Genomic DNA, 18,461 nt, shown 5'->3' with positions numbered 1-18,461 from the left:
GGTAGAGATCGCTGAGCTGTGTTTTTAAATATTAATATGAGCTCCCAGTCAGAAAAGTAAGGGGAGAGCACTTCAGGCAATGCTGACCACTTATGCAAAGTTTCAGGGTAACTAAAGAAAGATGAAGCTGGAGAGGTGAACTGTGATGCTTTTGTTCCTCTTTTTTCCCAGCCAAAACATTACTGAACATCTATGGTAGGTGTTACATATAAAACAAGGAATAAGAGACCTGGTTCCTGTGATTTTGAGCTTGGAATCTAGTGTGGAGTGGGGGAAAGCAGGAGAGGAAGAATACCAAAAAGCAGCAAATAAATGAAACAGCTAAACACTGTATTAACTCTTGGATGACAACAAATAGTCTCCGTAGACTAATCCGGCCTCGGGGACAGAAGTGGTTCCAGAGCAGTGCAGAAGATTAAACTGTAAACTATTGTAAGAACTGGGTACCGGACACTTTCAGTACACCAACAGCTCGCATAGATGTTACTTTTTACAAAAGCGCCAACCGACATGACCGCAGCGATCCACCAGTTTCCACAGCCCCCTCGGAACGCCCCCCTAGAGAAGTCTAGGGCCTGGCCAGGACGCGCCCGCAGGATTTTACTCATGTGCAGTGATTCACGTGTTATTCTCTCAAAACCAGCATTCAGAACCACTTACATGTCAGTTTTTCCACAGACATCTTTTATTTTTTCTAAGTCTTTCAACAAACTTATTTCGTTTAAAGTACATACACCCACACAAAAAGGCTTCTTTCTCTCACCCATCCCAGCTTAAGGATCCACCCATTTTTAACATGGCGGAAGCCGAGCCTGCGCAGTCCGAACGAATTCCAGTTTCTGGCATAACGTTACATGCCCTTCTTCCGGTGCGGAAGGCTATACCATTCCCTGCGTAATCACCGTTTTTGTCCTAATTCATACGTACAATTTTCCAAGATCATGCGTTCTCATTTCAGCCATAAGAAGATTCCTCTGTCTCTACTATTGCGTAACTGCTGTTTATACCGTCGCGTTCTCGAAGGACCCCCGCCATTCCCGAATGGTCCGTACCAACTTCACCTCCGGTGCTAGGTGTCATGGCGGCCTCGAGAGTCTAGTGCGGGTTTGCACCTGTGCTGGGGCGGGTCTGGAGCCCACAACCGGAAACCCAGCGAGGTAAAGTTGCGTCTAGATTGTGGAGGCGACAGCTTCTCCGATTCCTCGGCGATGGCGGCTTCCGGGAGTGGTATGGCCCAGAAAACGTGGGAATTAGCCAACAACATGCAGGAAGCCCAGAGTATCGATGAAATCTACAAATACGACAAGAAACAGCAGCAAGAAATTCTGGCGGCGAAGCCCTGGACTAAGGAGTGAGGAGGTCCCTGGCGAAACGCAGGGGAGGGCGGGGTGGCGGGAGTTTAAGAGACCCAGTGGGAGTGGGAGTTGGAGGGGATAGAGAGCTTGTCTTTTCATGTGCAGGGAGGAGAAAGAGTAAGCGTCTGAGAAATTTTGCTTTACCTTTTTATCCCCGCAAGTAGAGCCTAAGACCCTCCACTGGGGCTTGCTTGATTCCCCTTTCTGTCTCTTTAACCCGTTTGCCTTGGGAGAATGGAAAAGGAAAACGACAAGCGGTGATTTGGGCTTTCACTTCTCAACACCCGTATTGTCACAATATGCTCCACACTCTGCCTTGAACCCTGTGTCGATATACACTTTATTGGGATCTTCCGCTGATCTCAGGCTGGAGACTGCAGCTATCTTCAGAAACTGAGTCAGCCCAAGGGTCCATCTTTCAGCCTATAATCTTTTAGATCTCTAATTGTTTTTTGATTGCTGGTAATTATTTCAGAAACACAACGAGGCTCTGGTCAGTCTCCCAAAATGTTACTCCACCAGTTCACATAAGCTAGAAATTATATCAAAAGACCTTAAGATTCTTCGCCCCTTAGCAAAACTCCTGTGTCCCTGGGAGTGATGACAGGTAGAGGATTCTTCACCCACAGCATTTATCCTTTCCTGAGAGCAGATATTGTTAGGGAGAGAGTAAAAGGAGCACAGTCTCTCTAATGGATAGACAGGAAAGCAGTGGTCAACAACAAAAACCATATTTCATCTGTCTCAGTTTTTTACAAGGCAAGCTTTAACTGTCAGTATTCGGATTCAGCAACGTTTACTGAGTACTTACTACGGGCTGAGCATTGAGCTATGAATTTCCATGTCATTAAATCTTCATGACAACCCAGTACTGTATTTTTATTCCTTTTTTGCATATATGAAAACAAGCAAATACAGTAAATAACTTATTTCATGATTACACTGAGGCAGCGAACTCTTAAGTGAGCAAGTCAGACCGAAGATCAAATCTCACAACTGTCACTGATTAGTTGATTGACCCTACAAAATTTACTTATCTTCATTTTTTTAATCTGTAAAACAGAAATAAGACCTACCTGTTAATTATGTCATAAAGATTAGATGAGGTCATGTATAAAAAAAAGGCTAGAATGTATGTAATAGAAGCACAATAACTGTCTGTCTTTTTTTCCCCAGTAGATAGAGGAGCGAAGATTTTAATTCATATCTTGACTCCCAAGACCAGGTCTCCATATTTTTCAGTTGTGATTGAGATCTGTGGGCAGACATCTTAAAAAGGCTTCTCAAAGACACTGACCACTCTTTACAGACTGGTTAGTTTGCCTGGTTGTCTGCTATTTCTATAGCAGGCTGTGCACTTAGGTTGATATAGCCTGTTAAATATTTGGAAACTATCAGCTTGCCTCACTGTGTGATTGTATCTCTAGTTATATTCATCCTAGCTGTCTTGAGCTGCATCAGTGAGACTGAAATGTAATTTTATTCAACAGTAGTTTGGTCACATCCACAGATGACAAACTGAAATAGCGATCATAGTAGAATTAAAGATATTAAGGCTACGTTTTGCATTTTGAGGCTAATACCACAGAGAGAAGCCGCAACCCTCAACACACTGTTCTTTGAGAGTACTGTAAAAGATCGGTTAATAATGCTAATAACAGCTCGCACTTAAAAAGTTTTAGTATGTGTCAGGCACTAAGATAAGCACTTCATATACGTTATTTCATTTACTCCATTTCCTCCTAACAATAGCTCTATGAAAACAGGCACAGATGTTAAGTGGTTGTCTCAAGGTCACAGCTCAGACATGGCAGTGCAAGGATGCAAACCTAGGCAGATGGATGTCAGAGCCCACATTCTTAACTGTTAGGCCAGAAGGTTAGGCCCAAGAGTAATGAAGCACAGCCATCCAACCAGATTCAGAAACCGAGATTTGGTGATTCCAAAAGTAATGGAGAAAAAGTCTATTGAACTGGTCATGTAATTCCCTCCTTTCTACTTGAATAGCATATTTAAAAACTATTTCATACTTTTCCCTTCCCCCCGTGGGAAGTACTTTGCAGGATTATGACATGTTTATCATTTCCATCCCCCTTCCAGAACTCTGTCCTTTTCTACTTCCTTTTTCTTTCCCACATTCTACACTCTTTCTCCCCATTCCATCAGTATAAATTCCTTCAATACTTATTTGTTAATCTCCACAAAAACTTGTCTTGAAATTGTACTTATATAAGAAAGTTAATTACACCATGCCTTTGTTTTGTAGTCACCATTACTTTAAGTACTGCAAAATCTCAGCATTGGCTCTACTGAAAATGGTGATGCATGCCAGATCAGGAGGCAACTTGGAAGTGATGGGCTTGATGCTGGGAAAGGTGGATGGTGAAACCATGATCATTATGGACAGTTTCGCTTTGCCTGTAGAGGGCACTGAAACCCGAGTAAATGCTCAGGCTGCTGCATATGAGTACATGGCCGCATACATAGAAAATGCCAAACAGGTAAAAATGCTGTTCCTTAAAATTTGGTAACTGCAAGAGTCTCACAGTTACTTTTGAGTTTCTAAATTTAAAACTATTCTCTCTACATTAAAGTTTATATTTTAAGTTATTCTCAACTATATATAATGTATATGAGATTAGCATGGATTTTTTAAAATAAATTTCCACTCAGGAGAGTAGATCTTAAAAATTCTCATCACAAGAAAAAAAAATTTGTAACTGCGTGTGGTGATGGATGTTAACTACACTGACTGTGGTGATCATTTCACAGTATGTCCATGTCTCGAATCATTATGTTGTACATCTGAACTAATATGTGTCGATTATATCTCAACTTAAAAATTTTTTTTAAATTCTCACATTCATTATGTGTGTGTGTGTTTAAAACCAAAAATTTGGAAACAACCTAAATGTACCTGGATATCAAGCTGATTAAATAAACTATGGTATATCCATACAATGAACTGCTAGCCAGCCTTTAAAAAAAATAAAAACTAGTTATCTATATATTTATTTATATGAAACAAACCCCAGAATGTTTTGTTGAGTGAAAAAGCAAAGTGTAGAACACTGTAGGTGGTATGCCATTGTGTGTGTTCTTATTAATCTACATAAATGCAAAGACTATATATTCTATATGCAAAGAATAGCTCTGGAAGACAGGTATGTAAGCAGCTGCCTACAGTGGTAACATCTGGGCTGAGAAAGTGGTTGAGGGGAAGGAGGTGGTAAGGAGACTGAATAACCTTATTGTATCTTATTAATTTTGTTCCTTGGGCATGTATTATCTAAAATATATATTTTTTTAAATTTAAAAGCAGCATATGCTTTAACTATTCTGCATACTATTATTTTACTGTAAGACTATGTAAACAGACAAATCACAGGTGTCTCTAAGATTAAACAGGAACTTCAAGCTCTTTTGCCTTCTTCATTTGTTAGGTCGGCCGCCTTGAAAATGCAATTGGCTGGTATCATAGCCACCCTGGCTATGGCTGCTGGCTTTCTGGGATTGATGTTAGTACTCAGATGCTCAATCAGCAGTTCCAGGAACCATTTGTAGCCGTGGTAGTAAGTATTTTTACAACCAGTTTTAATTAAGTTTCGTGAAGATTTACTGAAGCAAGTATACAGAGAAATAAAAACAGTGTGGTAAAGAGCAAGGCTCTGGTGTCAGTCTGCCTAAGCTTGACTCTGAATTCCACCTCTTTGTAGCTGGAACTTTGAACAAGTTACTTAACCTCTCTGCATCTCTTCCCCCACTCTGTAAGATGATGGGTGTACACAGCATCTATGTCTCAGTTCCCTGCACATAGTAGGCATTCAGTCAATGTTGACTGAATTGATTAAATCAGGAATTGCTAGAGCAGCTCTTGCACTGCTCAGTGTTGTAGATGCAATCCAGGTTACTATGAGGAAGGTAGAAATTGTTCATCTATTAAAGAAAAAAAAAAAAACTTGAAAAAGAGATGAGCAAATCTTCAATTAATACTCTTAAATAGTATAATAACTAGATCTAATCTCTAAATTAACGATGAGATTTCTATACTTAACCATTCTGTTGAACTTCTGTGGTTTTTCAATTTGGTTATTTTTTTCCCTATTATATGATTATTTTTAATTACGTGTGTGTGTGCATATAGTGTTATATGTACATATGTATCTCTAGGCTTATAATGTTTAAACAAATAGAAGTATATAGTGATTTTATAATCAGCAGATATTAAATATATCTTTCTTGTAGATTGACCCAACAAGAACAATATCTGCAGGGAAAGTGAATCTTGGAGCGTTTAGGACATACCCAAAGGTAATTTTAAAAATTATAAGTCCCGGGGCTTCCCTGGTGGCGCAGTGGTTGAGAATCCGCCTGCTAATGCAGGGCACACGGGTTCGAGCCCTGGTCTGGGAGGATCCCACATGCCACGGAGCAGCTGGGCCCGTGAGCCACAATTACTGAGCCTGCGCGTCTGGAGCCTGTGCTCCACAACAAGAGAGGCCGCGATAGTGAGAGGCCCGCGCACCGCGATGAAGAGTGACCCCCGCTTGCCACAACTAGAGAAAGCCCTCGCACAGAGGCGAAGACCCAACACAGCCAAAAATAAATAAATAAATAAATTTAAAAAAAAAAAAATTATAAGTCCCTATAGTTTTTTAAATTTTAAATATTTGATTTATTTTTAAAGATGTGTTATGGTTAGTATCTCATTTTGTCCTAAAATAATTTAACAATATTTACAAAACAGAAGTCCAACTACCACAAATTGCCCTTAGCAAAAGACAATACACTTGTGCTGCATATTGTTAATTTTATTAGAAAAGCAATCTTCATTTGTTAATAAGTATTTGTATGTCCATGGCATTCTGACGGGTACTAGAGAAACAAGTTAAATCCATCTACTTCCTTCCATGCAATCTGAAATAGATATGAGCAAAAGTATGTATCACCTGAGGACAAGGAAAATGAATCTATAAGCCAAATCCAGCCTTCAGCCACCAAATGGGGTTGAGGGAGGTTATAAGCAACATACTTAATGTTTTGGGGAGTATTTGGCTCCCCAAAATTAATGTTTCTACAAATAGAAAGCTGCATAGAAAACATGTTCTTCCTCTGTTTTGTTTTGTTTAAATCTTCTATTTTCTTCATTTTTGTTTAGGGCTACAAGCCTCCTGATGAAGGACCTTCTGAGTACCAGACTATCCCACTTAATAAAATAGAAGACTTTGGTGTACACTGCAAACAGTAAGTAATTTAAAAATGTATCTGATGCCAAAATCATCATAAGAAACCTTAGAGATCATCCAGACCAAGCCCCTAATTTTATAGATAAGAAAAAAACTTCAGATGCAATGCATTTCATAACCTTTTAAAATAATAGTAAGAATATACAAATTTAGGATGTTTGAATTTTTATTAATAATTGTTTTAATCTAACATGTTATTTACCTTTCACACATACATAAACACCTTATCAGTGTACCAGATACTTGGCCCGTTAATGAATTTAACAGTTGAGAGAAGTTGTATTCAGGGCCAGCCTGATACTAGCGTTTCTGCAGCCTTCAATGTACCCAGTTTCCACTTAGCAAAAATTCTCCCCAAACAGTTTCACTCCAAAAGTTAAAGAAGCCATACTAAAAACTACTTAATTGTATACTCCTTTAAAATAGTGTATTTTATGGTATGTGAATTATTGAATACATCTCAATTTTTTAAACTGCTAAACCAATGAAGACAGTTATCTCCACCTTCTAAATGTATCTTACCACCTCTCTTATTATCACCTTGACCCAAGCCACAGCCATCTGGAGCATAAATCAAAGCACTAGCCTTCTAGGTGGTCTTCCTGCTTCTGACCTTTACCCCACCCCTTAAAGGTCTTTTGTCAGCCAGACATTCTGTTAAAATGTGAGTTAGATCATGTTCCTCCTCCTCAGAATAACTTCCCGTCTCACTAAGAATAAGATCTATAGTGCTTACCATGGACCACACAACCCTATGTAGTCTGGCCCCTACCATCTCTCTGAGCTCATTTCCTGTCACTGAGCCTTTGCTCTCGCCATTCCAGCCATAGTGGCCTCATTATGGTTTATCAGATGTACTAGGCAGGCTCCTGCCTCAGGGCCTTTGCACTTGCTAATCCCTCTGCCTGGAACGTTCTTCCTTATTTCCATGTGACTCACTATTTCAATCAACCAGTGTCTGTTTAAGGGTCACCTTAACAGAGAATGTTCATTGATCACCCTATTTAAATTAGCACCTTCTTGTCACTCGGTGTTACCTTTCCCTGCTTTATTTTTCTTCTTAGCACTTGTCACCACCTTATATGTTTTTGTTTCGTTGTTACTGACCTCATTAGAATGTGAACTTCATGAGAGTAGAATCAATTCACTGCTGTATCCTAACATTTAAAATAGAACATGGCACATAGAAGGGTGGGCACCCCCCCAAAAAAAAAGAAAAATGTTGCCAAAATGATTACTAGTGTTCCTTTCTCCATACCTCCCATCCCACTTCAAGGAATACCTTAACTACCCATGTGCTACTACTGCTTATTTTTGTGTTTAGAAATTCTTAGAAAATTACAGAATTTCTAAAATTTAATTTTTAAATATATCTGGTTTTCAGTCATCCCTGACATACTTCTGGAAAAAAAGATTCTATTTTATTTTTCAATTAGAGGTTTGGAATTAAATCACTTAATTTGCTCTACTGAAAAGAACTTAAACCATTCCTGTTTGAGAGAATTGCTCCTAAGCATGGAAACACCTTTGCCGTGATACTTTCATTTTCAGAGTTAACAATTTTTTTCATTTATATTGAGTTGTGGTATCAAAAGCTTATACCTTTAATACCTGCTCTACTTCTTTCACCACCAGCAGCAGCTTTTGAAACAAAAAAAGACTGAGGCAGTCTGTGCTTTCTGTATCCAAACAAATCTGCATTTCCTGTTTTTCTGAAATATGAGCCTATCAAAGAGGAGTTGCTGCATTCTAGCTACCTGCACTGCTAGAGCCTCGAGTTTTGAACCTGGAATTACTAGGCTATTCAAAGATACTCTCTTACTTAGGATCAGTTCCTAAATAAAGAGTAAACTTTTTCATAGGGCAAATAAGTTGCTTAATTTATTTTTATTTCAAATCGTTAATGAAATATAGTGCCAAGTTGAAAGAGCAGGGGTTTTGTGCAGGCTCGTTATATATCCATTTCCTAAATTATTTGACGATGAGCTATTATTTGTAGTTTATATTGATCTTTTTTTTTTCTTTTCTACCTTAAATTCTAGATCATAATCCAAAGTTTGTTTTAAACATAGAATCTAATATAGATACTAAATATATTTAACTTTGAAGAGGCTTAGTAAAAATAGGACACAAAGTGTTTTTTAAATTAGCTTGTATGTTATCAGTGTTATACAGGCACATAGTTTAAAGAGTCAAATGGTTCTATGAAATTTATTATAAAATAAACAATCTTGTACCATTCCCTTTCGCATCTCCCAGAGGCAGTCACTTAAACTATTACAGTTATTCCGTTTAAGTATTTACCACCGTATCTTCAAACAGCATGCTGATAGTGCTACTTCTTGATTTTCAGTTCTAGGCAGTACCTATCATTGACTTCCCATACAGAAGATGAGGATTTAGCTCCACGAATAATTTTGAATATTCTCCTTGTTTTCAACTCTGCTACTGAGACTTGCAGCTAATCACTACATAGTAGACCAAAAAATTTCATTGCATCAACCTACGGAATTAAAACAGTAATAACGTTAAGGTGGTCCATATATTTTAAAACATAAAAGTCTGTTCTAGACCCTCAAGTTTGAGTTATTTTCCATCCTTTATAAATCTAAATATCTGTTGCTGTGCTCATCCTCTCATGTCTTTTTCCCTAAAGTATCAGAGGTACAACCCCTCCTTTCTAAAGCTGACCTTTCCACTTGAGCCCCTGCCTCCTCTCCCCATACCTAACCCCCTCAACTCCCAGGGCCTCACTTCTTAAACAAGGTCTTAAATGTCTACACTCTGGATATAACAATTAAGACCGTGAGGTTTTGATAATAGACATAACTTACCATATCCTTTTGCTGCTACTTTCTAACTCTGTTGCTTTGAACAAGGTCTTTACTCTCTAGAGTTGTTTCTTTGTCTGTAGAATGGGAATAATAAATCCTTCCTTGTATGGTTGTAGGAAAGATTAAATGAGAATGTATGTAAAGCACCAGGACATAATAAGTGCTCAAGAAATATACTATTCCACTTCCACATTTCACTATAGCTGTGTCCTTTTCATATACACATATGCATGGATATCTTAATCTTGAACAAGCCTTTACTTAGAATTATCTTTAAATTCTTACTCTTTTTTTATTTCTTCACTCCTGAATTGAATGAACAAGAATTTTTTGTTGTATCCATGTGTCCTTATCTTTTACACCACCAACCTGAGTGTCAGCCTTTATCTCCTCACATCTGCCACGCTGCAGTGGCATCCTTTGTGGTATCCCTGCCTCCAGTTTGTCTCCTCTAACACATCTTACCACAGCCAGCTTTCTAAACCACCTCTTTGGCTATATCACTGATCTGCTCAAACACCTTCTATGAGTCCCAAGTACCTAGAAGATCATTTCTTAGCCTTTTATGTAATGTCCTCTGCCAGCTAGACCCCAACATAGCTTTCTAGGTTTCCCTTCACATAATTCTTCTGCTCCTGCTAAACTGTCCAGGCAAACTGTTTAACTTATTATTCCCTTCATGACTTTCCTTTTTGTGAGTCAGTGCTCTCTGCCTAATGCTACCTCCTCGTTCTCAACATATCCACACTATAGACTCATGTAAGGGTTACTCTAAATTCTGCCTTTTCCCTGGGGCTTCTCAGGCAGTTCTGTCTATACTAAGAGTACTCATTATCTCTAACATTCAATTGGCAGGTGATTAATTTTAAATATGCACCATAGCACCACTTATTGTTATTCAACATATATCATTATATATTTAACATTTTGTGGATTCACTCCACATTTCCCATAAAAATGGTAAGCTCCTTAAGGTAAGCAAGTCCCTTGTGTTTCTTTGTATCCACTGATGTACAGAACATAGTGAGATATTTATTATTTTTATTTATTTATTTTTTATAAATTTATTTTATTTATTTATTTTTGGCTGCCTTGGGTCTTCGTTGCTGCGCACGGGCTTTCTCTAGTTGCAGCGAGCGGGGCCTACTCTTCATTGCGGTGCACGGGCTTCTCGTTGCAGTGGCTTCCCTTGTTGCACAGCACGGGCTCTAGGCACGCGGGCTTCAGTAGTTGTGGCTCTCGGGCTCTAGAGCACAGGCTCAGTAGTTGTGGCATACGGGCTTAGTTGCTCCGTGGCATGTGGGATCTTCCCGGACCAGGGATCGAACCCATGTCCCCTGCACCGGCAGGCGGATTCTCAACCACTGCGCCACCAGGGAAGCCCCTGAGATATTTAAATAATTATTACTTTTAAAAAATATATATGTTTCAGACATTTAACCAGATTTTCCTTGCTATCCCTGATTATAAATTAGGCACCTTTGGAAGCAGCAGTAATTCTTTTATGTGGTTTAAGGACCTACCTTAAAGTTTGCTTTTCCAAAAAGCAGTAGGTTCTTATTAGGGGATTAAAAAGGGAGGAATGGGGGGTCCACATGACATTTTCAGGGGTTTTTCATTTTTGTTTTTTAACTTTTATTGGAGTATAGTTGATTTACAATGTTGTGTTAGTTTCAGGTGTACAGCAAAGTGAATCAGTTATATATTTTTGATATTTTTAAAAGCCTAACAAAAGTTATAGTTGACCCTAGAGAGGTAGTTCATTAAGTTTGTGTGCTATTGGCTGGAATTTATGAACTCAGTGGGATAAACATATGTCATTCAGAAGTTTTGATTAGTTCTTGATAATTTCTTGGGAATTTCTGGGCTCTACAGAGGGGAGAAATATAACACAACAATGTTTAGTTAACAGATTTGAAGCCATACCCCTGAAGAGTAAGGAAACCGTGTTTACCTGTTATTCTATTAGACTAAAAATTAAAATATGACTATTTGGATATAAAATGTAATTCACTTAAATTTGACCATAACCTTTACATGATGTGGTTGAATTTTTTTTACTCACTAGATTTGTGCTTTTGTTTCATAGATATTATGCCTTAGAAGTCTCATATTTCAAATCCTCTTTGGATCGCAAATTGCTTGAGCTTTTGTGGAATAAATACTGGGTGAATACGCTGAGTTCCTCTAGCTTGCTTACTGTAAGTACTATACTTGCAAGGGATGTGTTTGAATTTTTTATCAATCTACATAAGTTGTTTAATATCTGAAACTCTTTTTCATGGAAAGGCTATATCTGACTTGGCCAAGATATTAGGCCTGGGGGCAGATTCTGCATGACCAGAGGTGGATTGGGATACTAGGCCAAGCCAAGATCTGTGTCGTGTACCGCTAAGACCAAGCCTAATATATATACAAATATAGTGGCCAGATGAGGGTGAGGTCTCCCCCTGCCTTAAACAGACTTACAGAGAGAAAAATACAAATACTGTTTTTTGTTGTGTGTCTCAGGTAGGACTCTAGTTACAAGTGACAGGAGACCCAACCAAGCTGGCTTAAACAAAAAAGAGAATCATGTAAACTGCTAAGTCCAGGAGTAGGGCTTACTTCAGGCACAGCCTAAATTTGCATTCAGACAATATTATGAGGTCTTGGTCTTCCTCTCTCAGCTTTGATTTCAAGTAAGTTGGCTTCAGTTTCAGACTTCATGTGAAACCAAGATGGCAGCATTAGCTTAGATCTCCCAGCCTCTCAGTTTCACATTGAAAAGAAAAGACCAAGATACACACACATCCCCGCATATTCCCAGGCAAACCTCATTGTGTCTGGAGTTTTGTAGGTCACATGCCCATCCTTAAACCTGCTCTGGGTGAAGGGCATGACCACCATGAGTTCATGGGCCAGGGCAAGTGCTTTACTGCTGGGCTGGGGTAGAAGAAACTCTCAGGAGCATGTGGACTAAGAATGTCCTCAGAAGGAAATCAGAGTATCACTACCTTAAAGCAGCAGATGCTAAGCAGAAAAAAAAAAAAAAAAAATAGTCGTGAATATATCATTAAAATCTAACATTTAGAAGAGTATTTGTTTAACAAACTTCTATCTAGAGCTTAGTAAGGAACAGTTTTGTTTTGGTTTTTTTTTTTTTAGAGTATTAGTCATTATTTATTTATTTATTTATTTATTTATTTATTTATTTATTTATGGCTGTGTTGGGTCTTCGTTTCTGTGCGAGGGCTTTCTCTAGTTGCGGCAAGCGGGGGCCACTCTTCATCGCGGTGCGCGGGCCTCTCACTGTCGCGGCCTCTCTTGTTGCAGAGCACAGGCTCCAGACGCGCAGGCTTAGTAATTGTGGCTCACGGGCCTAGTTGCTCCGCAGCATGTGGGATCTTCCCAGACCAGGGCTCGAACCCGTGTCCCCTGCATTGGCAGGCAGACTGTCAGCCACTGCGCCACCAGGGAAGCCCCTGTTTTGGTTTTTTTTACCTTTTTTTTTTTTTAAGTAAGCTACTTCATATAGCACAGTATAACATAGTGGTTAGAACCACAAAATTTGGAATAAAATAAACTCAGTTCAGAAACAACTCTGCCACTTTACTAGCTGTGTGTGACCTTCACAACATTATTTAATGTGACTAAGCTTTTCTAATCTAATGATAATAGTACCCACATTGTTAAGTACACTGAGATTATATGAAATATTTTATATATAAAGTAATTAGCAAAGTACTAGGCATATAGTAAAGCCTCAATAAATTATTGTTTGTTTGATTCATTGTATTCATGGGAAAAGACCTCACTTGAGCATATTTACTATGGTTTTAAATATAATTCTGACAAGCTTTCTGTTATTTCTTATCCTCAATGGTCAGAAATAGCAAATTAGAAGGAAAGAGAGTGATCATAATAGCAAACAGTTATTAAATGCTTCCTATTTACCAGGCATGGCTAAATGCCCCATGTGTGGTGTTTCCTTAGAGGCAAGTATACTAATAGCAGCCAGAAGTGACACATGATGGCAAGGGGAGGAAACAGTAAGACTGGAGCTGTCTGAACCTTTGTATAAAAGCATACAGCTCTGGGCTTCCCTGTTGGCACAGTGGTTAAGAATCCGCCTGCCAATGCAGGGGACACGGGTTGGAGCCCTGGTCCAGGAAGATCCCACATGCCACAGAGCAACTAAGCCCGTGCGCCACAACTACTGAGCCTGCGTGCCACAACTACTGAAGCCCGCACACCTAGAGCCCGTGCTCCGCAACAACAGAAGCCACTGCAATGAGAAGCCCACGCACCGCAACGAAGAGTAGCCCCTGCTCGCTGCAACTAGAGAAAGCCCACGGGCAGCAACAAAGACCCAATGCAGCCAAAAATAAATAAATAAAATAAATAAATTTATTTTAAAAAAAAAAAGTATACAATCCTATTTACTCAGCCTGTGGCTGTCCCTGTATTCCAGTACTGCATATATTGAGGACATTAATAATCAAGAAAAGGTTAAATTATATTTCCTCCTTTTTTGTAGTTTTACACCTAGTACATTGCATTACTAAGCATTCTAAGAAAAAATATATAAATATATGTTCATTTCTTTCCCCAGCTAAAGCATGTAATCTAAAAGCTACAAGAAAAAAATTATTTTCTGATTTATATTATTTTTCTGTGTGTTTGAAATGTAATTGATTTATTTTTTCATTTTAATAGTATAACTCTTTCTGCCATCCTACATTTTTATGGCTTGAGCTAAATCTTCCAAACGTGACGTGGAAGTGTTTTTTCCAAATCTGTGGTGGAGAATGTATTGGTGACCTAAACCATTTAGATCCAGAAAAGTGAATATAATTGCATCTTTTTAAAAATATCATAAGTTTGTAAAATCACTGGAAAGCTGGTAGCATTTTAAAGGGCTCTTTGTAGTAACTATGATGACAGCAAATAATGTTTTTAAATGTCTTGTGATTGAACAGTATTTCCTATACACTATTTTACAGACTGAGCAAATAGAATAAAATAAAGATATTCCAGTAAAATGTTTTTTAAAAATATTAGTTAAGTGTACATATGTAATTATTAATTTTTTTGTTTTTAAAATGTATGAAATATTAACAGCATATATAATATTTCAGCTTACCAAATGTGGGTGTCCCTGTGAGTCTACAGCAATACTCTAAAATATGATTATGGCTATAGCTAGGTGGAGGGATTGTAGGTATTTCCTTTTTTTTTATTTATACTGCTCTACATTTTCCACATTTTCTGTATAACTATTAATTTTATAATCAGAAAAGCTAAAACAAATGTAATTTTTAAAATATTGTCATAAGTACTAATTCTGGAAGTTCAACATGAAAAAGTAACAAAATTAGCTAACAATTATTAAGGCTTTTACCAGGTGTCATCAACAGTCCTACGAGCTTTATATACATCACTTCACATAGCTTTAAGGTAGAAATTATCACCTTCCTCCCCCATTTTCACAAGAAGACTTGAAGGCACAGAAAAGTAAAGGAGTTCTCCCAAGGCCTCCCAGCTAATCTGCAGCAGGGCCAGAACCTGGACTCAGATCTGTGTACTTCAAAGCCTCTCATAATAACAAATATTAGATTTAAGCAGTCGAAAAGAACAATTCCAAATTTAATCTTGAAATTATAAAAGGTGAAAAACCCTACACTTGAACTGCTTGAGCTTTGGAATCAGTTTTTGCAAGTATAATTTGACTTCTTCCTTCACTGACTATCCACTTAGATTTCATAGTGGAATTATTTGTAAATGAAATGTTCTATATAGAAGAAAATTTACATACTTTTTTAATGATAGACTAGTATCATATATTGACACAATATCATTTTCCCCACAGAATGCAGACTATACCACTGGTCAAGTCTTTGATTTGTCTGAAAAATTAGAACAGTCAGAAGCCCAGCTGGGACGAGGGAGTTTCATGTTGGGTCTAGAAACACATGATCGAAAGTCAGAAGACAAACTTGCCAAAGCTACACGAGACAGGTAAGTTAAGCAAATCTATTCCCTACCCCTAACTTCTTTTCTTTCAAGATTTGCAAATAACAGGATTCAAATTCCGTACGGTTAAACTTATAACTTACAGTGGTACCTGAATATTAACTTATTTGGACCTTTAAGAGTTGTCAAATGCAGGTTTTGACTTTGAAAATTTAGGAGACAGTAGGTACATTAAAGGCTTTTAAGAGTCTAGGTAATGTTATGAAAAACTCACAGTCACCTTTTCCAGGATCAGCTATAAAGTGTAAGAAAGAAAACCAATCCATTGCTGGATCTTTAAACAAAAACATAACCTTGCAAAAGGATGTCCTCAGCTATTCTAACCTAATCATCATCTGAAGGATTAAATTAGGATTTAAGTTTATCAAATTTCAAATTTTTATAAAGTTTTAAACCCCTAAATATCAGAGAAGTGATTGTATCTCTCTTATTTTTCTGAAATAATCCTTTATACAGTAATTTATTATCCCAAATTTCACTACAAGAATTTGTTAGGAACAAAGTTGGGATATGTTCTCTGATAACTTATGAAATAATTATGTGGTCCTTCAGATGCATACAGGATTGGGAAGACTACTAAATAACATTTACTTTCACAAAAATTTGAATTTTAATGTGATAATTAGGGGTAGAGAGGAAAGGAAGACTATGTTGACGTCTATATAAACCAATACCTTGGTATCCATTTTAAGAAAAACTGGACTAGTTGATAGGAAAGAGAGAAGGGAGCGTGCAAAGTGTATTAGGAGTAGAAGCCATCTTGGGTTAGAATGATCTCATTCCCTTCTTCTCCATGGGTTTTTAAAAGGTATAGAGGTAGTAGCCTGGATAAAAATTACATTTTTCTTTGGCATTAGGTCTTACTTTTGATACTTGGTCTGAGTACGTCATTTTGCTCATCTGTCTTTACATGTGTCTCATTTTTTAGTGTCTAATTTTATCTGCATTTACATCTCGATTTCTTATGAAGCAAAAATTTCACTATGGGAATGTAGTTATATAAGAAGAAAAGTAGGAAGGAGAAAAGTAGTAGTACAAAAGTAGGAAATTTTCCTTCTGGGGGTAACTTTACAAGAATTGCATCTCTTCTGAATTTTGGTGGGTTTTTATTGTGTTTTTTTGTTTTTGTTTTTTTATCAGTTTTTAAATCTAAGTCCTTCACCCACTAACCTAACTTTGGCTTTGAATTGTTTGAAGGATGTTTGTGATTATTTCAGGAAAAAAAGCATAAGATTCATTAAAATCATTTTTAAAAATTATTCAAAGTAATGAGCAACAAGGAATAGCAGATTTTAATGTAACATTGGAATCAATCTATAATTCTGAATCATAAATAACTTCGGTAACCTTCTAAAACAGAACTTTTCCCAAACCTTCTGACAAATAACAAAATTAACTGTTATGAATTATATCAAATTTTACATCGTCATTCTCCTGGGAAGGTGTTAGTAAGTAGTGAAATGATCAAAAGACATGCAGAAGGCTAAAAATCACTGTAGTATACTATAAAGAGTAAACTATAAATTGGTATAGTATATTTTGTGGAGTATGAATAGGACCAAAAATCATTATTTGGGTGCAAGGATGGAAATGGGGGAGGGGGGATTTGCATGTTTGAAATAGTTCTCAGTTCTTGTGACATCATGTGATGTGTTTTTTTCTTTCCAGCTGTAAAACTACCATAGAAGCTATCCATGGATTGATGTCTCAGGTTATTAAGGATAAGCTGTTTAATCAAATTAACATCTCTTAAAAAATCACTAAGTAGTACTTTTGCCTGAAAGCCAGTATGAGAAAAATACTCAAGTAACACTTTGAAACCAGTTACCAAAAATCTGATTAGCGGAATAAGGTGCTCTGAAGTATCCTAAGTATTAACATCCTATAATAAAATTCTTTAAAATAAAATTGTTCTTTCATTGTTTTGTGGGAGGGTTACATTATTTTTCTGGTATCCTTTAATGTTCTTAAATATGAGGGAAAGAAATATTGTTAGAACCTTTCTGTTTTTTAAAGTCTTGCCTATCTAAATTAGTCAAAAGATTGCAGCATTTCACTGCCATATTATCAGAGCCACTTTTCAATTTGCCTAAACCTTCTTTTGATGATAGTCTGTTGTTAGTAAAAATACAATTTAATGTAACATTTTTATGTTCCTGTGAAACACTGTCACACCATAAATTATTTTCCTGAAAATCAAATAACTTAAATTTGAGACAGAGCCTCGCACAGGTATCTAGTCATTCAAATATTCACCAAGTGCCTTTACTGTACCAGGCCCGGTTTTACTCTCTGGAGATATTCTGAACAAGGTAGACCTGGCCACTGTCCTCACAGAACTTCCAGAGGAGGCTAAGTTAACAAGAACTAAGTATACTGCTGTGAAGGGAGAAATAAAGTGTGCTGGGGAACTCTCAGGAGGAACACTTAACCCCCAGAGAGGAGTTACCCCAGTAGGCTTCCTGAAGCAAGTGACCTGACGTTAAGCTGAAATTTGAAAGATAGGAGGACTAGCCAGAAAAAGCGTAAGAGAAGCTATTATTTTTATAAGCAAAGAGTACAGCGATATGTGGAAGGCCTGAGGCAGAGAGCAAGAACCTAGAACCTTCAAGAACTGAGATTCATTTAGATCTGAGGGTGTCGAGCAGTACGTGGGGAGTGACAAGAGATGACTTTATTCAGTAAGATGAGCATAGATTCTGCAGGGGCCTTTTGGACTTTATCCTAACAGCAATAGGGAGTTAAAAGAGTTTTAAACAACAGAAATGTACTAGACTGATACTTCTAAGAGCACTCTGTTAAGAAAGCTGTGGTCGAGGGCTGGATGAGATCAGATGAGATGCTTCGTGGAAATAAAGACTGAGAAGAGGGCCCAAGACATGGCAAACATCAAATTTAAAATGGTCAGAGGAAGAGGAGACCACAAGAGGTGACCACATGTGGCCCAGAGGTCAAGGAAAACAAAGTCTAAAAGTTTTTGATTAGATTTAGCAAAGAGGTGGTCTTTGGTA

The 18,461-nt window shown here is 37.6% G+C and overlaps 1 protein-coding gene across 2 annotated transcripts; it reads left to right on the top strand.

Moving 5' to 3' along the window:
• The first annotated feature begins 1,112 nt into the window (after window positions 1-1,112).
• COPS5 (COP9 signalosome subunit 5) lies at window positions 1,113-17,331 on the top strand. 2 transcript variants are annotated; one of them, XM_061171407.1, is made up of 8 exons: window positions 1,113-1,351; window positions 3,622-3,856; window positions 4,799-4,927; window positions 5,601-5,666; window positions 6,514-6,599; window positions 11,525-11,636; window positions 15,287-15,435; window positions 17,119-17,331. In XM_061171407.1, exons 1-8 carry the CDS (start codon window positions 1,209-1,211, stop codon window positions 17,201-17,203), a joined length of 1,005 nt encoding a protein of 334 aa, XP_061027390.1. In that variant the 5' UTR covers window positions 1,113-1,208; the 3' UTR covers window positions 17,204-17,331. The 2 variants fall into 2 exon arrangements, with proteins under 2 accessions (XP_061027390.1, XP_061027391.1); XM_061171408.1 differs by having other exon boundaries at window positions 1,274-1,359.
• The last annotated feature ends 1,130 nt before the right edge of the window (window positions 17,332-18,461 follow it).

The sequence above is a fragment of the Eubalaena glacialis genome, chromosome 17 (genome assembly GCF_028564815.1).
Source record: "Eubalaena glacialis isolate mEubGla1 chromosome 17, mEubGla1.1.hap2.+ XY, whole genome shotgun sequence".
Classification (NCBI taxonomy): Eukaryota; Metazoa; Chordata; class Mammalia; order Artiodactyla; family Balaenidae; genus Eubalaena; species Eubalaena glacialis.
The sequence above is the reverse complement of the archived record's forward strand: the minus strand, read 5'-3'. Positions and strand labels throughout refer to the sequence as shown.